At 40.5% G+C, this 23126-nt stretch overlaps 1 protein-coding gene across 1 annotated transcript in view; it reads left to right on the top strand.

Annotated features, from left to right (window-relative positions):
• The window catches only part of Rrn3 (RRN3 homolog, RNA polymerase I transcription factor), a 35426-nt gene that overhangs the window by 4824 nt on the left and 7476 nt on the right, over positions 1-23126 (top strand). The window contains exons 4-15 of the mRNA XM_055597789.1: positions 3329-3418; positions 3514-3643; positions 4319-4378; positions 5056-5119; positions 6669-6738; positions 7620-7718; positions 10618-10710; positions 12237-12375; positions 13989-14119; positions 17688-17818; positions 18668-18852; positions 21197-21305. Coding sequence (XP_055453764.1) covers positions 3329-3418; positions 3514-3643; positions 4319-4378; positions 5056-5119; positions 6669-6738; positions 7620-7718; positions 10618-10710; positions 12237-12375; positions 13989-14119; positions 17688-17818; positions 18668-18852; positions 21197-21305 — 1301 coding nt within the window. The remainder of the gene's footprint in view (positions 1-3328; positions 3419-3513; positions 3644-4318; positions 4379-5055; positions 5120-6668; positions 6739-7619; positions 7719-10617; positions 10711-12236; positions 12376-13988; positions 14120-17687; positions 17819-18667; positions 18853-21196; positions 21306-23126) is intronic.

The raw sequence follows: 23126 nt of genomic DNA, 5'->3' as shown, positions 1-23126 counted from the left end.
TATACATTATCTTTTGATAGGTTCTTTAAAAAAAATTTTTTTTTATGATTCATTTATTTTTTATTTTATGTGCATTGGCATTTTTCCCCCCATGTATGTCTGTGAGGGTGTCAGAAGCCCTGGAGTTGGAGTTACAGACAGTTATAAGCTGCCATGTGGGTGCTAGGAATTGAACCTGGGTCCTCTGGAAGGACAGTCAGACAGTCAGTGTTCTAAACCACTGAGCCAACTCTCCAGCCCTTGATAGGTTCCTAACTTTGGTATTGAGTGTTTTTTTTTTTTTTTTTTTTTTTTTAGGTGTCTTTTGTTTTATACGTATGAGTGTTTTGTCTGCATGTATATGTCATAACTATGTGTCATACCTGGTGCCAGTGGAGGCCAGAAGTTGTGGACAGCTATGTGGGTGCTGGGAAATGAATTCAGGCCCTTTGGAAAGCAGTAAGATGCTCTTGACCACTGAGCTGCCTCTCTAGCCCTGAATTTTTAAAAACATTTTTTTTAAACTTGATTTTTTTATTTTACTCAATAGTCTTGCTGTGTGGTTGCTGTAGACTTTGAAATCCACCTCTCTTTTGGTAACTCCTAAATGCATGTGTTGCAGCTCCTGTGGACCCCAGACTTGCTTCCTGACTACTTTTTCATTGCCTCTACCAGAATCGTTAATGTGCTCCAATATGACGAGTCAGACTTGGCTCTTGCCCAAATCCTTTTCTCTCTAGCCTTTTGTATGCTAAACTGGCTTATTGCTTAAAATCAGTTCTTGAGTTAGGGACCTTATAGTCTTTCTGAACTTTTCTCACCTTCTGTATGCATTCATTCATCTATGTTGGGACCTGAAAAAACGACGACAAAAAACTTTTTCATTTGGGGCTTTGTTGGTGCTCTCAAGTCCGAATTCTTTGGATAACTATTCTCTGGATCCTGCCATGCCCTGTCTTCTCTGTAGATGTATTCTGAACAGAGAAGCCTGACTCATCTCTCCACAGGACATGCCTGGGCATGTCATTCCTCTACTTAAAAAAACCTTAGTGTCTGTAGAATAAAGATTAACCTTTACTACAGCCGGAAACATTTTTTCTATGTTTAGTCTTAAGAGATACTTCATTTCCTGATTTTGCCACCTTCTACCTGTTTGTCTTTGAGTGTCTTTTCTTTGTGGCTGGAGGTCCTTAACACTCTATTTGAACATTGTCTCTGATAACATTGTTTCCTTCCCAAGGGTGAGTTCCAGCTCTTGTACTTTAGTACCTTCATCTATAAAATGGAGATAAGTCACACCAGCCCTATGAGTGGTTTTGAGGAATACATGAGTTAACATGATAAAATCTTAGAACACTGGGTCGGAGTAAATGTTGTATCTGTAATCTACAGCTCCTCAATCTCAGATCCTGGTGAAATGTCAGCTGCTTTGAGTTTTCTCTGGTTCTCTAAACACAAGGTGTTTCCTTCATTGGGTTCATTTCCCAGACTTCAGCAGATCTTTGTACCTGGCATACATGGCCTCTGTGTCCTCCCTGGCCTTTTTTTGCTCACCAGAGTTATTTGTTGTTCACTATATGCTGGAGCCATACTGAATTACTTTGTTTTCTGAAAATGTACTTTCTCTCTGTAAGAAATTGTATCCAGGAAAAATATACCCCTTTAAGAGCACTTGAAGTATTAAAGCTTTTCCTGACCCTTGCCTTCTTTCTTGGGTCCAAAGGGCTAATTTCTTTGTGTTGTACTATGTTTTCTATGAGCAGGTTCTCACTTACTCACCTAGTGGTGAGGTTAGAACTCACAGCTTCTACCCAGCCCTCAGCATTTAACTTTAAAAAATACATTTAGCTGGGCATGATAGTTCCCATCATTAGTCCCAGTACTAAGGAGGCAAAGGCAGGTACAGGCAGATCTCTATGAGTTTGAGGCCAGCCTGGTCAAAATAGGGAGTTGTTGGACAGTCTGGAACCCAGTCTCAAAACAAAACAAAACTTAACTAACACATTATGTGTGTCTGTGTGCATGAGATATATCACATCCTCTTGAGGTAGAATTAGGGGCAGTTGAGAGCCACCTGATGTGGATGCTGGGAACCTGGAAGTTGAACTTGGGTTCTCTGCAAGAATATGAATTCTGTTGAATCATCTCTCCATCCTTCGCCTCAATTTTCTATATTATATGGTAGCTTTGTGATTTTGGTTGTGCTAGAGATTAAACACAGGGCCTTGTGTATTGCTGAATCAGCATTCTTCTACTGATATACAGCCTCAGCCCGCTTGCAGCAAGACTCTTGACACAGTGAAGATGACAGCAGTTGTATCTGCACATAGTCTGTTCTAATCAGGGCTCACTGAGGCAGCAGTCCCTGACTGTTCTTGTAGTTCTATTTTTTCAGTGTTGGAAATTGAAGACTAGGATATAAGCATACTGCACAAGGAAGGGTTCTGTCACTGAGTCACATAGCCCCAGTCTTTGTTTTGTTCTGTTTTGCTTGGTTTTTGTTTTGTTTTGTTTTTGAGATAGTCTTACCTGTGTAGTGTAGGCTTGTCTCAAACTTCTGAATTTTGGAGTTACAAACAGGTTCCTTATGGCTAATATGCTTTTGTATTAAAAAGCTTAAAATTTTTATTTTTGTGAGTGGGTATGATGTTTGTGCATGGGCATAGAGGCAAGAGGTGTGCAAGTAGAAGACTCAGATTTTTTTTAAAGATTATTTTTGTGTGTATAGGTTTTTTCCTGTGCCTATGTCTGGGTACAGTATACATGCCTGGTGCCTAAAGAAGCCCAGGGAAGGTGTTAGATCCTCTGGAACTGGAGTTACAGATGGTTGTGTATCACTATGTAGATGCTGGGATTTGGTCCTGTGTCTTCTGGAAGAGCAACCAGTGCTCTTGACTGCTGAGCCAGTCACTAGACTTGCTTCTTGTCTTTCATATTTACATGGCTTCTGCTGATCAGACTCAGGTCAGCAAGCTTTTGTTTAGGAGTGCTGGACATCAAATCCAGGATCTCCAACATGGGAGGAAAGATCACTGTCACTGCCCTATACTTGGCCCTTGCCACGTTTTTGTTTTGTTTTATTTAATATGTATGTAATCCAGGTTGATCTGGAATTCATTATGCAGCTCAGGCCTTGAACTAGCAGCCTCTGCTTCCCACATCCTGAGATTTTAGGAGGACATACTACGTCAGCCTCTCGGGCATTTTTTAGTGGTCGGGCATTTTTTAGTGGGGCGTATTTGTTTTCCTGAATTTAAACATGTTATTGATAGGTGATTGATACAAAGTAGATCCTTTTTTTTTTGTAGCATTGGACAGCTTGTGATGTTTTTCTTTGTTTTAACTTAAGGATGACCAGATCATTAACTGGCTGCTGGAATTTCGTTCCTCTGTCATGTACTTGACAAAAGACTTTGAACAACTTATAAACATAATATTGGTAAGTTTACTTATTTTACTGACTAGCATATAGTTTAGTACTTTGAAAGCAGTCCATCTATGTTACATCTTTGTATCATCTTCTCTCATCTCTAGAGATTGCCCTGGTTGAGTAGAAGTCAGACAGTGGTGGAGGAGTATTTGGCTTTTCTTGGTAATCTTGTGTCAGCACAGACTGTCTTCCTTAGACCGTGTCTCAGCATGATTGTTTCTCATTTTGTACCTCGTAAGTAGTTGGTTTTGCTTGTAAAAATGAATTTTCTTCTTCTCACCTTCCTTTTTCGTTTTTGTTTTTTGGAGACAGAGTTTCTCTGTATAGCTTTGGCTGTCCTGGACTTGCTTTGTAGACCAGGCTGGCTTCTAACCACAGAGATATGCCTGTCTCTGCCTCCTGAGTGCTTCCATCACTGCACCTGGCTCTTTCTTCTCCTCTCCCTTTTACCTGCATCCTCTGCCCTTTCCTTCTTTATTCTAAAGACAGTAGTTTGGTGGGCTCACAGATGTGGTCTAAGGTCATGGTGCCACTTCTATTGGCTGCTGCTTTGCTTGCAGAGCCCTGTGCTGGAACAGGTTATCATAGACAGGAAGCCTATGTATGTCGATGTAACTCATTTAATTTTAGTTTTTGGTGTGTATTTGTGTGAATGGGTGTTTTTCTGCATGTATGTATGTGTGCCCTGTGTACAGTGCCCAAAGAAGCTAGAAGAGGGTGTCATATCCCTTGGAACTAGAGTTACAGACAGTTGTGTGCTGCCATGTGGGTGTTGGGAACTGGGTCTTCTGGAAGAGCTAGTGCTCTTGACAATGAAGTGATGCCTAGTGCCTCTCCCCTTTAGAAATATCTATTCATTGTTTATGCCCATGACAGAATATAATAACAAATTTTCTCTTTTCTTCAAAGCCCGAGTGATTGTTAAGGAAGGTGGCGTAGATGTTTCAGATTCTGATGATGAAGATGACAGTAAGTATAAAAAGAAATGGTAAAGCAGTGGACATTCCCTTGTAAGACAAGGGAGAATGTCTGAAATGATAAAAACGTCTCAACCACTTATTCTTCTAAGGAGAAAACAACAAATGACAGCTTTTGATAGAATCTTTTTTTTTTTTTTTTTGAGAGGGAGGGTCTCACTATGTAGCCCTGGCTGTCTTGAAATTCAGTATGTAGGGCTGGAGAGATAGCTCAGTGGTTAAGAGCACTGCCTGCTCTATCAGAGGTCCTGAGTTCAATTCCTAGCAACCACATAGTGGGTCACAACCATCCATACTGAGATCTGATGCCCTCTTCTGGCTTTCAGGTATATATCTAGAGATATATGGATATCTCTTGCTGTTTATGGAAGAATCTGTGCAGGTGTGACATAATTAATCTTTTTTTCCTTTTCTGGTTTTTGGAGACAGGGTTTCTCTGTGTAGCTGTCTACATAGTGAACTCAGATCTGTCTGCCTCTGCTTCCACAGTTCTGGGATTAAAGGCATGTGCCACCACTGCCTGGCTTTAATCCTCATTATTGATTGAGGAGACAAACCTTTCAATTCTTATTTCTCTGGCCAGTTACTGGTTTTGGTTAGAAAGTATTTTTAGCTTCAGGAACATGATTTTGTAGTTTTTGATGTTCATACTTAAGTTTTTTCTTGTAGATCTTCCTGCAAATTTTGACACATGTCACAGAGCCTTGCAAATAATATCAAGATATGTCCCATCGTGAGTATTCTTTGATTGACTTTGAATTATTGTGTTTATTTTAACAGGTTGGGGGTTAGTTCTAGTGGGTCACCTGCCTGTAATGTATGCATATATCTCTGGAAGGAAGAGAGAAGAATATAATAGCATTAAAACCTGGGTTATATGCTATTTTCAATTATGTTGATAATACATGTTGAAAATGCTGTTTCTGTTTCCTTTATGTTATGATTGTTATTTTAATTTACATTGTTTTATTTAAAAATTTAATTTGTGTGTGGGTGTAGACACAGGAGTTCTGTGTGGTATGGTGCAGGTCAGAAGACATCTATCAGAGTAGGTTCTGTTTGACCACCTTGTAGCTAGAGCTGAAACTCAGATGCCAGGTCTGAGGGCAAATGTCTCTCCCTCCAAGTCATCTCATTCCATAACTGTTTAACTTATACTTAACTTACACATAGTACTCCCACCTCTGTTTTGGGATTTTGCTTCATCAGATATTCAGATACTTTTACTGAGAACCTGGATGAACACTTGCACTGTGCCATATGATAAAATGCAGTTATAAAAAGCTTGGCAGGTTTGTGGGTTTCTTTTGGCTGTGTTACTTTCTTTTCTTTCCTTTCCTTTTCTTTTCTTCTTTCTTTCTTTCTTTCTTTCTTTCTTTCTTTCTTTCTTTCTTTCTTTCTTTCTTTCTCCTTCCTTCCTTCCCTCCCTCCCTCCCTCCCTTTTGTTTGGGGGGGGGTTGGGGGACAGGGTTTCTCTGTAGAGCCTTGCCTGTCCTGGAACTCTCTCTGTAGACCAGGCTGGCCTTGAACTCACAGAGATCCACCTGCCTCTGCCTCCCCGAGCGCTGGCATTAAAGGTGGGTGCCGCTGCCACCACCACCGCCCAGCTTAAAAATTTACCTAGTCTTTTTTTTTTTTTTTTTAAGATTTATATGTGTATTTTCTATATATGAGTGCTTTCTCTTCATACTCAGTAGAAGGAATCAGCTCCCATTACAGATGGTTGTGAGCCACTATGTGGTTGCTGTGAATTGATCTCAAGATCTCTGGAAGTGTACTTAAGTGCTTTTAACTGCTGAGCCATCTCTCCAGCCCCAGTCTTACTTTGTTAACTACAAATGGGAAGCTGGGGATGGGCTACTGCCTATGTTGGGAAGGTGGAGACTGAGGTTCAGGCATTCAGAGTCATTTTTGGCTACACACAGTTTGATGTTAGCTTGGGCTACATGAGACCTCTCCTTAATTAAAAAAAAAAAAAATCTCAAGTTAATGATACTTTGCCTCTTTAATATACTTATGTACTGATACACATTTTAAATTTAAACTGAAGCGGTTAATCTTTGGAAGAAAAGCTTGTCTTTTGACTTGCTGTTACTAACAAAGTTAATAAAGCATATTTTTAGGTAAGTTGTTTAAGATCTTTTTCTGACACTCCCTTGATTTGGGCTTTGATTGCTTGAGGTAGAGTTCTCTTTTGCCTCTTATGTCCTTATTGTTCTTAGGATGCAGATGTCAGCTTCTTAGAAAGTCCAGTTAACATTTTTTTTTTTTTTTTTAAACAGGACACCATGGTTTCTAATGCCGATATTGGTAGACAAATTTCCATTTGTGAGAAAATCAGAGAGAACTTTGGTAAGAAATTTTTTATAAAATGATTGTTTTGTGACTTTACGTTAGTTATTATTATTATTGTTATTTCTTAAAAATAACTTTCTAGATTTTTAAACTCAAGACTCCATTTCACTGAGTGTTGTGGTAATCCTGGTTAAACAAGGGGACTACTGCAAATTATTGAGGTCAGCCTAAGCTATAGTGTGAGACCCTATCCTCCAAGGAGAGGACTAAGAACATTCCTTATATTCTTTTCTTTTTGTTATATTTTCTTGAAACATGGTCTTAATCTGTAGTCTAGGCTGGCCTCAAGGCCTCTAAGTGCTGGGATTATGGTGTGAACCACTGTATGTAGTATCTACTTTCTTAGCTAGTAACTCTTTGCAATTCTCAGTGCCATTTTATTACTGTGTGCAGGTCATGGATCAGAATCCATTTCAGAAATAACTTTTGTGTTGATACTTATATAAACAAGAATTACCAGGGAGGCTGCAGATGGAGTTCCATGGCAGGGGGCTTGCTTAGCATGTATAAGGTCCTGGGTTTGATCCCCAGTACCACAAATGAATAAATAGAAGAAATAAAAAGAAAAAAAGGTTACCAGAAGTTAATAGTAGGAGGTTTTTTTTTTTTTTTTTTGGTTTTCCAGACAGCCCTGTCTGTTCTGGACTGTCTTTGGAGAGGAGCGCTGGCATTAAAGGCGCGCGCCACTGAGCCCAGCCAAGTAGAAACATTTCATTTCCTGGGGGTGATTAGATTAGTCATACTCAACATATGTAGATTTGAAGAGTGCAGTTTCTGTACTCATAGTCTCTTTTCTATTTATTTGAAGTAAAAGTTACATAATTGATGTTCTGCAACACTGTGCTGAATTACTCATCTTTTCATATCTTATGCTTTAGGAATGTTATGTTCATAACTTACTAAGGATAAGTTTATATTTCCCAACTTTGAGGCGTGAAATTCTGGAGCTTGTTATTGAAAAGTTATTGAAGTTAGATGTAAGTATCAAATCACCTATAGTTTTTCTCTGTTTTTATTTATGGAGTTTTATGACTGCATTTTTCTTATGTTTGAAACAGCAGCAACAGTGGAAAACAGTCCAGTTCTTTGCTTTATTCTAGTCATTCTAGTTATACCTCCCTCCCTCTCTTTCTCTCTCTCTCTCTCTTGCGCTTTTCAAAACAGGTTTCCTTGTGTAGACTTGGCTCTCCTGGACTCGATTTGTAGACCAGGCTGGCCCCAAACTCATACCATGCACTTGCCTCTGCCTCTGTCAGTGCTGGGATTATAGCTGTGAGCCATCCAGCCTGGCTTGAGTCATACTTCTTGAACTTAATCTATTTTCTGAGAATTGTCTAATGGTTAGGGACAGTGCATATACAGTCATACAAACACACAGGTGCATTGTGGAAAGTGTTGTGAGCTAGATTGCCTGTTGGGACTGTATGGTATGGTATGAGGAACGCCTACAATGAATGTTAAAATTGGATCCTGCGTCCATTTATTTTTTAAAATTGTTACTTATGCATAATTTTAGGGTGAAGAGGTTAAGTTTTGTTTTGTTTAAATAAAGAGGAAGGAGGCTGTGTAAGATAAATGTTCCAGTTTGGACAGATTTAGTTTCAGGTAGGCGCTAGTTGGAGAGTACTTACTGTGGTGGTTTGAATAGGTATGGCCCCATAGACTCGTGTTCGAGTGTTAGGCCCATATGGAGTGACACTATTAGAAGGCGTGGGCTTTCCCTGCACGTTGGCCCAAGCCTATAATCCCAGCACTTGGGAGGCAGAGGCAGGTGGATCTTTGTGAGTTCAAGGCCAGCCTGCTCTACAAAGCCAATCCAGGACATCCAGGGCAACACAACCCTGTCTCAAACCAAAAAGAAAAAAAAAAAAAAAGATGTGGCCTTGTTGGATGAAGTGCTGCACTGTGCAGATGGGGCTTTGAGGTCTCCTATGCCCAAGCTTTGCTGCTTTTCCATCAACATGTAGAACTCTCAGCCCCTTCTCCAGCACCATGTCTGCCTGGATGCTGCCATGCTTCCTGCCATTATGCTAATGGACTAAACCTCTGAAACTAGGCTAGCCCCAATTAAAAATGTTCTTCTTTATAAGAGTTGCTGTGGTCATGGTGGCTCTTCAGAGTAATAAAACCCTAAGTGATTGAAACTAAGATCAACTGTCTATAGCTGGGGATCTAAGAACAGGCTTGTGAAACAATGCAGTGAGCACAGGGGAGTAGGAGTGGTCAGAAGAGAAAGCAAACTGAACCTGTGAATGTTGGGAGGATCTGGAAGAAGAGAGTATGGTCAGTACCATCAAGGATGAGCAAAGCCAAAGTGCTTGGATTTTGGCTGTGAAGATGGCTCAGCGAGTAAAGTGCTTATGAAAACTTCCAGTACATGTGGTGGCCTGCCTATAGCTCTCTTGCTTGGAAAACAAAAATAGGGTCTCCAAAGCCAGCTGCTTAGCTAGACTAGTCTTGCCTGCAAACTCTAGGTTCTGGAAGAACCAGCCTTAGTGAATAAGGTTGAAAGCAATTCAGGAAAACTTCTGATAATAACATTGGACCTCCTCCCATAAACATGTCTATAAATGTGAGGTCGCATACATGCAAACATGCACATGTATATAGATAACACATTGGGGGCTAGAAGATGGTTTAGTGGTTGTCTGTAACTCCTATTCCAGGGGATCTGACAGCTTCACAGAGATGTACATGTAGTCAAAACACCAATGCACATTTTAAAAAAATGTTACATAACACACAAATTTTATTTTATGGCTATTTATTCATTTGTTCATTCATTCATTCATTCATTCAGTGTGCCTATGAGTGAAAAAGAGCAAATGCTCTTAACAGCTGAGCCATTTCTCCAGTTCCTGAATTTTAGTTATTGAGACAGGGTCTCGTAGTGTAGCCAGGTTGGCCTTGGATTGGCCCTGCCACATCCTGCAATTTCGAGCTTTTCTTTTTCTTTGTTTTATTGATTGCTTATTTCTTTTTTCCTGAAGGGTTTTCTGTAGCTCCAGGTGTCCTTGCAATATAGATCCTCTTGTCTCAATCTCCTGAGTGTTGGGATTACTATTATGTGCTGACATAAACACTGTACAGGGAGCAGGGAACAGGGAGATGGAAAGAAGTAGATCTCAGAAGAGTTGTAAGTTGTGTATGCTGATACTGTTTTCTTAGGATTACACTTCTGGCTAGGTGCATATATAAGCCCTGTTAATTCTCTATCAGAGACAGGGTTTCTCTGTATAGGACTGGCTTTGTAGACCTCATAGTGATCTACCTGCCTCTGCCTCCCTAGCCCTGGGATTAAAGGCAGGCTCCACCTCGCCCAGCTAAGTCTCTTATATTCTTAAGGAGTAGTTTAAAGTATGTCTGCAAAGATATGCATAGACATGTGCATAGATATGTGACCACATATCTTTGACGTTATGACATGTATGTGTTTGTGTCTTGGTCTTTGAAAGACGTGGAATGAATGCCATTGCTTTGAGGCTGATGAGTGTCACAACACACCTACCTGTGTTAGGTACACTGGTGAAGGACTTGCCCCTTAAAATCTTTCAATTTCTCTGTGTGGTAGTTTGCACCAATATTTTGTTGCGTGCTTTATAAGATGCTGATGGAGCTTTTTATAATATACACAATAAGCTGGTTGAGTTGGAGCACACCTTTAATCCCAGAACTCAGGAGGCAGAGGCATCTTTGAATTTTAGACCAGCCTGGTGTACACAGTGAGTTCAGGACCTCCTGAGCTATGTAGAAAGACTCTCTCTTGAAAAACAAACAGCATTATATATATATATATATATATATATATATATATATATATATATATATGGATTAATTATCAGCTATAGATATCTCTCATTTATTTTTGTGATGTAGGTGAGTGTTTCCCGGCAGGATATTGAAGATGCTGAAGAGACTGAAGCTCAGACTTGTGATGGGACAGATACCACAGAAGGATTGTTTGATATGGTCAGCATCTCTGTTTGACATTGATGGTTAAACCTCTTTGTTTTAATCTTGTATTTTGATTCTTGTCCTTATTGCTAGCATTTCTTTTAACAAAAGCATACATTGGAGGTTTATCATGTCAAAGTGTAGAAAGACAGCTAATGGTTTAGCTTTTTAAAGCTTTCTGTTAAAACAGAATATTGGAGGGGCTGGAAGGATAGCTGTGCTTGTGGAGTGCTTGCCTTGTACATATAAGGACCTGCGTTTTGCTCCCTAGAACCCAGCACTAGTGTAGTAGTTGTTGGGGGTAGTGATATGTGCTCAAAATTCCAGCACTAGTGAGACACAGGCAAGAGACCTCTGGCACAGTAGTTGACCAGTCTAGGATAATTGGTGAGCTCTAGGTTAGTGAGAGACCTCCCCATAAATGGTTTCTATCCAAGGCTTTAAGTTTGGTTTTGTTGAAATTTTTTTCACTTTAATTCATAAAAAGTTTTTCATTGTTTCTGAAAGCCACAAGCATCTGTGAGAAAACAGTAAGCAGAAAGTATCCCAGTTTAGTTTCTATTTTTAAAAAATACATAATTTATTTTATTTTCTGTTCATTGGTGTTTTGCCTACATGTGTACCTGTGTGAGGGTGTCAGAAGCCCTGGACTGCAGTATAGACAGGTGTGGGATGCCATGTGGAATTGAACGTTTGTCCTCTGGAAGAACAACTGGTGATCTTTAACAGCTGAGTCATCTCTGCAGAGCCTAGTTTCTGTGTTTTCTCAATTACAGACCTTAAAATAGTCACTCTGCAATTTAGTTGTGTGACTTGGAGTTCTGCAGACCAGAGTTTGAGCTGAACTGAGGTACTCTTGAGGCCAGGCATCAGGGAACAAGAAAGCTAAGTGAGAGCCTGTTATCTGGGATATGGCAGGAAGTAGTATACATGTGTGTCTTGGGGAACATGTGGCTAGAGGACAATTTTCCAGAGTCCGTTGTCTTCTACCATGTAGACTCTGGAGATCACTAGGATGGGCAGAATTCTCACTGAGAATTCTTACGGCTCTGTGCCTTTCTGGACTCTGACATTGGTACTGAGGTTGTGACTGGAAAGCTGTTCTCGGGAGACAACACAATAGCTTTAAGATGCATGCCCAGGCCTGGGAAAGGTGACTTAGCCCCAGCACTGTAGTTGCAGTAGTCACCAAGATCAGGGATGGGAATGTATTGTTGGCATGTTCTATTTAGGTCTTACCAAGAGTCAGGGCTGTGGATACAGCTTAGTGTTAGCACACAAGCTTAGTGTGCACAAGGGTCCAGTCCTAGTGCCCTTCCTCTCTGACCAACCCCATCTGCCAAGCCCCCAAAAAATAAAAGGAAAAAAAAAGAATCAGATTGGTGTTTATTTAAAATTCGAGATGTGACTTTAATCCGTATTTTAAATGAGAGTCTGGGACAGTGTCTGCATTTTCTCTTTTCTTTTGGGAGAAATAATAGCCTATGTAAGTTTCCTCAAACACTAAAGACTTTGTAATGTCAGTTTTCATTTCCTCAAAGGATGAAGATGAGGACCCTGAACCTGAAAAGAAAGCTGACCTGGAGCAGCCTAGCCAGATGGCTCATCCCACCGCAGAGCGCTTGGACATCCTGTTCTCCTTGCTGCTGTCCTACATTGAGGATGTCTGCCGTGTGGATGGTTGGTCATTAGCCTGAGAATGAGATAAGAAAGGGTCAGACAGATCAAATTCCATGCCAGTGTCATATGGTTTGAAAAGGGAGGAAGTGGCATTAAGACTGCAGTATTTGTAGTAGACTTCAAAGCCTATGATGTTTTCACTGTTGTTTAATAAAGGGTATTAGATGGAGTCTGGACAACTTTAGAAGAAGAGATCACTTGTATTTTAGATGCTCAAGAAGTTTAATAACTGTGCTGGCTATCTTAGGATAGCTCCTGAGTTCTGTAGTTCCTTGAGCCTTTGCTAGGTGTCTTCATTATGCCCATTGTCATTTCTTTAACTTTACTGAGCAAACTAATCCTTAGAAAACAGCCTGGAGGTTGCATGTCTATGCACTGTGCTGTGCTTTAAGAATGAGTTTATTAGCTGGGTGTGGTGGCCCATGCCTTAAATCACAGCACTTGGGAGGTAGAGGCAGGATGAGCATGAGTTCAAAATCAGCCTTTGCTATATAGTGAATTGTAGGCCAGCTTGGGGTACATGAGACCCTGTCTCAAAAAAACAAGAAAGATCATTTTTTTGGCTTCACAGAAGAGTGTGAAGTAAGTAAGGGCTTACTTCCTTGTCACTATGGGATTACACTGAATAATGTAAAATCTGGAGCCACTGAGATGACTCAGGATTGAAAACTGCCTGCTGCCTGCTGCAAAAGCCCAAAGTGGTACCTAGGACCTGTGTTGAGAAGGTGTGTACACATATACACATACATGAACACGGAACTCAAAGTCAGCAATGTTAATATTGTCCTAACTATAGCTAATGGATAATGCTGGGGCTTTTTTTTTTTTTTAATATTTATTTATTTGTATGTATATATCTGTATATATACATAATGTATATATATCTGCATGCCAGTAGAGGGCATCAGATCACATTATAGATGGTTGTGAGCTACGATATACTTTCTGGGAATTGAACTCAGGACCTCTGGAAGAACAGACAGTGCTCTTAATCCCTGAGCCATCTCTCCAGCCACCTAGGGGTTTGGTTTTGCTTTTCTGTCTTTTCTTCCCTTTTTGTGCTGGAGCCTTATGAATGTACAGCCTTTCTCCAAGAAACTGTAGACCAAGTCAGATTCGAACTCAACCTCTGTTGAGTTTGCCTGCCTCTGTCTCCTGAGTGCTGGGGTTAAAGGTGTAGACCACCACGCCCAGATCAAATGCTGATTTTCAAAAATAATTTAATTTTATTTTATGTGCATTGGTGTGAAGGTGTCAGAATACCTGGAACTAGAGTTACATATAGTTGTGAGCTGTCATATGAGTGATAGGAGTTGAACCCAGGTCCTTTGGAAGAGTATTCAGTACTCTTAACCACTGACCCATCTTTCTAGCCCTAAATGCTGTATTGTATTTCTTTCTTTCTTTCTTTTTTTTTTTTTTTTTTGTGGTGGGCGTGTTTTCTGAGACAGGTTTTCTCTGTGTAGCCTAGGCTGGCCTTGAACTCACAGAGATCCACCTGCCTCTGCCTCCTAAGTGCTGGGATTACAGGCGTGTGTCATGGCCACTGGCTTGGTGTTATGTTTCTTTAAAAGTATGTATTTATGAAATTAAAATTTGAATTTTCTTTGTAGGTAAGATTGATAACAATAAAACAAAGGATTTATACCGTGATCTGATATCCATCTTTGACAAACTCCTATTGCCCACACATGCTTCTTGCCATGTACAATTCTTCATGTTTTTCCTTTGCAGCTTCAAATTGGTAAGTAAAATAGCATTGCCATGTTGGTTTATTGATTGATTGTTTGATTGATTAGTTGATTGATTTATAAGGTCATACTGTGTAACTCTGGCCAGCCTGGAAATCAGATCTGCCTGCCTTTATCACATAAGTACTGGGATTAGAGGCATGTGCCACCAGGCCCAGCTAAAAATTTATTATTTTTTGAAAATTATGTGTACCTGTGCATGTTTGTGTGGATATGTGTGTGTATGAGCACTGATGTTCACAATATTTAGAAGATGTTGGATTTCCTGTAGTTGAAGTTGGTTCTCTGGAGCAGTATGAGCTCCAAATCTTCAGCCTATCTCTCTAGCCCCTATGTTACTATTTTATTCCTTATTTTTCCCCTTAAAACCGTGGAAGATTCTGAGGTAACTACTGCACATAGACACACTGAAGGTGTTGTCCTGTCTTTAGTCATTAGGTGGTGCCCTTCTCCTTCCTTCTGGTGACACTAGGGCTCAAATCCATACTTTCTTTTTAAATTAATTAACTTACTTTTCATCCTGATCATATCCTTCTTCCTCTTCTTCTCTAGGTCCCACCCTCTCTCCTCTCCCATCCCTCCTTGCCTATTCCTCAGAAAAGGGGAGCCTCCTCCTGCCCCAGTTCATCAAGATTGAGCTCGTTCTCTTTCCCTGAATCCTGGCCAGGCAGTCCAGCCAACAGGGAGTGATCAAAAAGCAGGCAACAAAGTCCATGTCAATGTCAACCCCTTATTAGAGGACCCACATGAACCCTGAGCTGTCCATTTGCTACATCTGTGTAGGGGGCTGAGGTCCGTCTATGCATGGTCCTTTCAAGTCTAATTTTCTTTGTTCATCTGTTGATGATATGTAGGCTGTTTCTAGCTCTGGCTCTTGTGAATAGAACAGCAGTGAACTTGGGAGAACAAGTGTCTCTGTAGTAGGATGCAGAGTCCTTTTGGGTATGTGCCCAAGAGTGGTATAGCTGGATCTTGAGATGGATGTATTACCAGCTTCCTGAGGAACCACCATACTGATTTCCAAAGAGGCTGTAAAGTTTGTACTTTCCTAGCAATGGATGAGTATTTCCCTTTCCTTATATCGTTTCCAGCATTAGATGTGATTTGTGTTATTGACAGCCTGACTGGTGTAAGATGGAATATCAGAGTAGTTTTGATTTGCATTTCCTTGATGGCTAAGGATGTTGAACGTTTCTTTAAGTGTTTCTTAGCCATTTGTGTTTCATCTTTTGAGAATTCCATTTAATTATGTGCCTGTTAGGTTGTTTTCTTGATGTTCAGGTTTTTGTTTTGTTTTGTTTGTTTTTGTTTTGTTCTTTATAATACTTAATATATTAACCCTTTCTTAGGTGTGTAATTGGTAAAGGTCTTTTCCCACTCTGTAACCTGCCACTTTGTCTGAATGACAGTGTCGTTTGCTGTACAGAAGCTTTTCAATTCCATGAAGTCCCATTTATTGTTATTCCTAGTGCCTGTTCTATCAGTGTTAAGCTCAGAAAGTCTTCTCCTGTGCCAATGAGTCAAAGACTATTCCCCACCTTCTCTTCTTTTGTGTTTAGGGTTTCTGGTAGTATGTTGAGGTCTTTTATTCATTTGTAGTTGAGTTTTATGCAGGGTGATTAGTAGGGATCTATTTATATTTTTCTGCATGCAGCCATCCAGTTTTACTTGACCAGCACAATTTGTTGAAGATGCTCTTTTTTTCCAGTGTCAAAAATCAGGTGTCCATAGGTATGTGGAGTAATGTCTGGGTCTTCTTTTTGATTCCCTTGATAAACATTTCTGTTTCTTTGCTGATACCATGCAGTTTTTATTACTATAGCAGTGTAGAAGTCCCTAAGATGGGAGATACTGATTCCTCCTGCAGTTCTTACATTATTCAGGGTTGTTTTAGCTATCTTTGTGTGTGTGTGTTTTCATATGAAGCTGAATGTTGTCCTTTCAAGTTCTGTAGAGAATTGTGTTAGAATTTTAATGGAGATTGTGTTGAATCTGTAGATTGCTTTTTGTAGGATTGCCATTTTCATTAATTCTACTAGAACCTGGGGCATCTTTTCATCTTCTGGTATTTTCTTCAGTGTCTTAAAGGTTTTTTCTTTTTTTCCAAGACAAGGTTTCTTTGTGTAGCCTTGGCTGTACTGGACTTTTTTTTTAATATATGTGAAGGAGGTTTATTAGATGGAGATGGAGAGAGAAAGAGAGAGAGAGAGAGAGAGAGAAAGGAGAGAGCAGGACATGATGGGGGAAAGAGAGAGGGGTGTTCTGACAGAGAAAGAGGAGAGGGCAGGGAGGCAAGAGGGAGCAAGAGAAGAGGAGCAAAAGAAGAATAGTTGTAAGCCACCATGTGATTGCAGGGAATTGAACTCAGGACCTTTGAAAGAACAGTCAGTGCTCTTAACCTCTGAGCTATCTCCCCAGCCCCTGGACTTATTTTGTAGATCAGACTTGCCTCAAACTCTCAGGAGATCCACCTGCCTCTGCTCCCCAAGTGCTGTGCCATTGTGCCCAGCCTAAAGTTTTTTTTTAATGGAAGTTTTTCACTTGCTTGGTTAAACTTATCCCCATTTTTTTTTTTTTTCTGGAATTAAAGGGGTACACCACCAATACTGAGCTTTTTTTTCTACTTTCATGTCTTGAACTGTTTTCATTATTTCATTTTACTGTTTTTTTTTTTTAAGACTTCCCTTAGGGATTTATTAATATCATTTTTGAACATATTCAGAATTGCTGTTTTGAAGTCCTTGTCTTGTGCTTGAGCAGTGTTGCATTTTTCAGGACCTGCTTTAGTAAGGGTTACTAGGTTCTGGTGGAGTCATGCTATCTTGGTTGTTGATGGCTTATGTTTTTGCACTGCTTTTAAGGCACCTGGGGTTTGGAATGATTGAGGTGATTCTTGGTGTTGATATCTGGTCTTATCTTTGAGTGGGTGTTCTGTTCCTTGGCTTATGTTGCCCTCTCTGGATCTTAGGGAAGTGATGGCTGTGGATTTCCCGATAGTGAATTCTTCTGGCATGGCAGAAGGGAAGGATATAGCCAGGAGAAAAGACTGAGGGGGCTTCAGGAAAGGCCTAAGGTGGTCCTGTTCATACCTAGAGGTGGTGTCCACAGGCAGTTAAGAGTAGTGGGATCAGGGCATCCTGGAGATAGGTCATCAAGTCACAGAATTGAAGAGCGACAGGGATGAAAGGGCAAAGGGGGACTCTGGGTCTGAACTAAGAGTTGGAGGGAGGAGTGCCCCCTGTAGGTAGGCTGCTACAGGGCTGAGGATGAGCTTGGAGAGATTGTAGTAGAGTATAAGAAGGAGAACGGAAATAGCCTATCTTGAATCTCAACGCAGTGTGGCCACTGTGTTCCCAGGTAGAGAATGTTTCTAGGTGTCGGTGACTAACAGATATGGGGTGAAGGGGCCTGTTCAGTTTTTGCTTTTAAGTAAGAACAATGACCCGCTATTCCTTGTTTAGCAATGTAACTACATTGTTAGGGAAAACCTTCAGGGTGCTGACAGCCAGAATATAGTCTTCAGCATTAGAAAGATCAAACCAGCAGCCTCTCTTGTTACAGGGATTTGCAGAAGCATTTTTGGAACATCTCTGGAAAAAGTTGCAGGATCCAAATAACCCTGCCATCATCAGGCAAGCTGCTTCAAATTACATTGGGAGCTTTTTGGCAAGAGCTAAATATGTTCCTCTTATGTAAGTAAACTAATTTTCTAAATGCTTTTTAATGTTTGACTTTAAGAAGATTATAGTACTGTCTTAAGCTAAAGAAATAGGTCTTATATCATTGATCTGTCTTTGTAAAGCAATGGGGAAGTCTGTTCACGGCCATGCAAGATGTTATTTCTAAGAAGCAGGCTGAGGAGAGATCTTCATCTTGGAAACAGAAGAAGGGTACATGAGGCTTTCAGCATTTGTTCATGTGTTGGACTGGAAAGCCTGGCTATGGACAGCATGGTGTTGTGTATTAGTTTGGTTCTTTTTGTAGGTTTGTCCTTTTTCATTTGTTTTCTGAGTCAGTTGTGTCTGTATGACCTGAAGAAAACCTTTTTTAAGTTAATTAGGGGTGGGATGAAGCTCACTGGTAAAGCACATTTGGCACATGCAAAACCCCAGCATTAAAACTTAGAGGTGATGCAGGGTATCTGTAGGAGGCCAGTTTCTTCTTCAGTGAAAGACAGCCATTATAGAAGGCTCAAATACTACCCATTGGCTGCTTAACATGCATGAGGTCCTGGGTTTCATCCCATCACAAACAAACAACCACCACCACCAACAACAAAAAACAACTCACCAAAAACCTTACCTTCTAATTTTTGTTGTGGTTCTTTTCTTTGTTTTCAAGACAGGGTTTCTCTGTGTAGCCTTGGCTAGCCTGGAACTTACTCTGTAGACAAGGCTGGCCTGGAATTCAAAGAGATCTGCTTTCCTCTGCCTCTCAAGTGCTGGGATTAAAGGCATATGCCACCATGCATGGCTGACAAATATGTGTTTCTGTCTCTAGCTTTCTGACAAAGCTAATGACCCTGACTTTTCTCTTTGCAGCACTGTAAAGTCATGCCTGGATCTTTTGGTTAACTGGCTGCACATGTACCTTGATAACCAGGATTCAGGAGCAAAGGCTTTCTGTGACGTTGCACTTCATGGACCATTTTATTCAGCCTGCCAAGCTGTGTTCTATATTTTTGTTTTTAGACACAAGCAACTTTTGAGTGGCAACTTGAAGGAAGGTTAGTAGTGTGGATTCAGACTGGGTTTTCTTACAGACTTACACATTGAGGACAGTGCTGCTTCCTTGCATTTGTCAGCTTTCACTGACCTGTGCAGATGTTGTAGCTGGACATGGGATCTGAGGACCTGAAAGAATGGGATGGACTACAGTTTCATGATTACTTACAGCCTTACTTTAGTTTCAGTGTACTTTTATATATGAATGTAACAAGGAGAGCGATGATCCAAGAAAGGTTGCTTGAATTCAGAAAAACACGATGAGAAACATGTAAATAAACACCAGTAAGCACATACTAAATATTAACAGAGCAGCCCTTTCAAATTTTCTCAGGACAGACCATTTTAAAATTGCCTGGCATGTACCATAGATTATATTTGGGAAAGCAAGGCAGAAGGCCATATCCAGATTCAGGGTGCACAGATTCAGGGTTCTTTAGCTGTGTCCAACAATAATAAACTTGTCTTATAAATTGAATGTAAATGTTTGTCACAGGGGCAAAATATCACATGAATGATCCAGGGAATAAAATGCACCTGAGTTAAAAGGCCTTCTGGCTCTTTTCCTGGAGCCTCTCATAGTTCCCCAGGCCATTGTTCACCAAGGCATTCTTTTGAGCCGGTTCTGATAGCACTGATGCTTATTTTTAAATGTGTGAGGGTGTTGTAATGGGGGAGGGGGACACCACAAATACAGCTGTGACATCATGGGCCTGGAATGGAGAGTAATGGTAGACAGACAAAAGGCTCTGGGTTCCCTTCAAGAATGAAGAATTTTTATTTTCCCCCACTGCTGTGTATGTATTGTTTAGCTAGCTACTAGAAAGAGCACTGCAGTTACAGCTTGGACAAACAGGATCTTTGATTCCCTTATGTGAGTTCTTCTACACTTCCCTGCCCTTGTGACCTTGTTTTGCCCCAAGGAGGACATTCCTTCTAGGCCAGTGGTTCTCAACCTTCATAACGCTGTGACCCTTTAATACAGTTTCTCATATTGTGCTGACCCCCAACCATAAATTTATTTTTGTTGGTACCTCATAACTGTAATTTTGCTACTGTTATGAATCATAAAGTAAATATCTTTGTTTTCTGATGGTCTTGGGTGATCCCTGTGAAAGGGTTGTTCAACACCCCCACAATGGGGTCATGACCCATAGGTGGAGAACTACTGTCCTAGGCTGTATCTCATGCCTGTAGTTTTCTGAGGTCACAGGGTCACATCTGAGTCAGGGGTTGTGCCTGGACCCCACAGAGGTGTGAGTATCTGTGTGAATATGTGTGTGAGTCCTTGGACTCCCAATGATTCTCTTGCCAGCCTTCCAGTGGCTGAGATTACAGGTGTGTGCCATACCTGGCTTTGTTTATGTTGAGTTTTAAATATATATATACATATACACATATATGCAACCAGTATGTATTGTATATAATATATTATTTATAATAAATCATTACTATGTAGTAGATTTATTAGTTTTATTTTATGTCTATGAATGTTTGCCTGCATGTATGTCGGTACATCATGTGTGTGCCTGGTACCCATGGAATTCAGGATTGGGCATCAGATCTTCTGGAATTGGAGCCACAGACAATTGTGAGCTTTGAACTGAGTCTTGGTCCTCTGCAAGAGCAGTAAGTGCTCATAACCACTGGTCCATTTCTCCAGCCCCTATGTAATTTTAAATTAAGGCATATATCAAATTCCTAAGAGAACAAAGTTGGTCTGTTTGCTTCAAAATAAAAAATGTATTTTATTAAAAATTTTTTTTTTTGAGGTGTTTTGACCATGCAGCTCGGGTTGGCTTCTATTTGTAATCTTTTTTTCCTCAGCCTGAGCTAGGATTCCATTGTAGGAAGAATTCACTAGCTCCAAGAGAGGTTTGTATTGGGATGACTGAGGGGGAGAGGGAGAAAATACCAACAGTCACATGTACCTGAGAATGGTGCTTGGCTGCACTGGTAAGACACACAAGCTGGACTGAGTCTGTTGCTGGCTGCCAGGAATTCAGCTTCCGTGGTCTCTCTACTCTGTGCACTTATTCTGCTCTGAGCTTATAGACACTGATTCCAGGTTGCCATGTAATCCTTCACCCAATAGGAATGATTGTTTTATTTGTTTGTTTGTTTTTTCTTCTTCAGAAAAGCTGCACTGGCTGCCAGCAGTTGGCTTGAACTTTATTCCTGTATAGAAATACAGTAACTTCTTGATAATGTCTTTACTTTGGGGCTCAAGCCCATCATAAGCACATGTTCTATTCTACCATAGAGCCCTTAAATTGGTTTTTGAATATGTAATAATTCGGTCTTTTAAAGATAGCTTAACTCCTCCCTCCCTTTTTTTAATCCAAGGTCTACGGTATCTTCAGAGTTTAAACTTTGAGCGTATTGTGCTGAGCCAGCTAAACCCTCTGAAGATCTGCCTGCCATCAGTGGTTAATTTTTTTGCTGCTGTCACTAAGTGAGTCATTTGCGTTTTCCTTTATGCATATTTAAAAAGTCAAGGGGTGGAACTGTCGTGCTGGATGCCATGCGCTCTGGCACTGAGAGTAAATTCCAGTTCAATGTTCTTCTTGCATTCCGTCCATCTCTTTTATTCTTCAGGGACACTGGGATTCAGTCCTGCTTTTACCCAGAGCTGCTCAGGTGCTCTGAGATACCTGATAGGCAAACTGATGAGCTGAGAGATCCTTAGATCCACAGATCTTTAGTCCAGGGAAACACATATTACTAACAGAGCAAACTGGAGGAGAGCTTTATAGTTAAAGTTTAGGATAACTGAGTGTGGTGCTCCAGAAGCACTTGGCAAGAGTAAAAAGTTTCAGAATGCACAACAACAAAACAATGAATTCAGACTCAGGAGGCACAGGCAAGCAGATCTCTGTGAGTTCGAGGCCAGCCTGGTGTACAGAGCAAGTCCCAGGGTTGTTACACAGAGAAACCCTTTCTCAGAAAAGAATATGAGATGTTCCAGAAAGTGCCTGGCAAATCACTGCAGTTAGATTCTGAACACAGAGCTCTGCACTGCCTCGACACTGGCTCAGACTTACAGCATGAGTCAGTGTTTCTACTGTATGTGCAAATTTTCTCCTCTTACAGAAATATAATGGATTAAGTATGTAAAGCAAAGGTTTCTTTCCTACCATCCTTCCCCAGCCTGTAAATCAGGGATCAAGTGTGCCTTTGCATTGTATTGTGCTACTGTTTTTGATTTTCATTGATGCTGACTTGAATTTGATGAAAAGTCTAAGTGAATTTTTCTTAAGAACAGCACTGCAAGCCATTGAGTCCAGTTTCTTCTGCCCTAGGCTGAGATTAAAAGTATGCAGGGCTTCTCACTTTTTGTTGCTTATTTGTGTGCATGTGTGTTTATTGTTATGTAGCCCTAGAACTCACCATGGAGACCAGGCTGCTCTCAAACTCAGAGGTCCTCCTACCACTGTAGAGTTAGTGGATGAGTGTTTTGCCTGCGTGTATATCTGTGCAGCACCTTTATACCCCGTGCCCACAGAGGCCAGAAGATCTTCTGAGACTGGAGTCTCTGACTTTTGTGAGCCACTGTATGAATGCTGGGAATCGAAACTGCATCTTCTGGAAGAGTAGCCAGTACTGTCAGTTCCTGAGCTATCACCTAAACCTGTTTTTTAAAATACAGGCTCTGGGCATAGGAATCAGGCTGTCATGTTATATCAGGCTGGTTATATTTCACCAGCCCCAATTTAATCAGACACTTTTTGTAATCCTTTCTCTGGAAAGTTGCAGTTGGCTAAAATGAGCTTGTAGGCTCTGACGTGGCTTAGCTGTAAATGTGCTTGAGTAGCACACATGAGGTGTGGATTTTGCACAAAACAGAACTAAACAAAAGAAACAACAATAAAAGCAAGCTCACTCCTGTCACCTTAGCGCTTGGGAGGCTGTGGCTAGAGGATCAAGAGGTTGAGGCTAGTCTGCTTCATGGTGAAAGCCTGTCTGAGGACATAAAAAGAAGCTGGCTTATGGAAAAAAAATCTCCTCTCCAGAGATAACATCACATCAATTATCAAAGAACACAACTTTTTGGGATCTACACCTGTGCAGTTTTACTTCCTTCCTCACTGTCTTTCAAAATAAAATCTTATTTTGGCAAAGGCATTTGTTTAGGTAATTCATTCATTCATTCATTCGTTCATTTACTTACTTATTTATTTATTTATCATTCATTTATTTATTTACTTATTTATTCATGTATGTATGTATGTATGTATGTATGTATGTATGTATGTATGTATGTATGTATGTATGT

The sequence above is a fragment of the Psammomys obesus genome, unplaced genomic scaffold (assembly GCF_907164565.1).
Source record: "Psammomys obesus unplaced genomic scaffold, mPsaObe1.curated_primary_1811, whole genome shotgun sequence".
NCBI lineage: Eukaryota > Metazoa > Chordata > Mammalia > Rodentia > Muridae > Psammomys > Psammomys obesus.
This window is presented reverse-complemented; position numbering and strand designations above follow the sequence as displayed.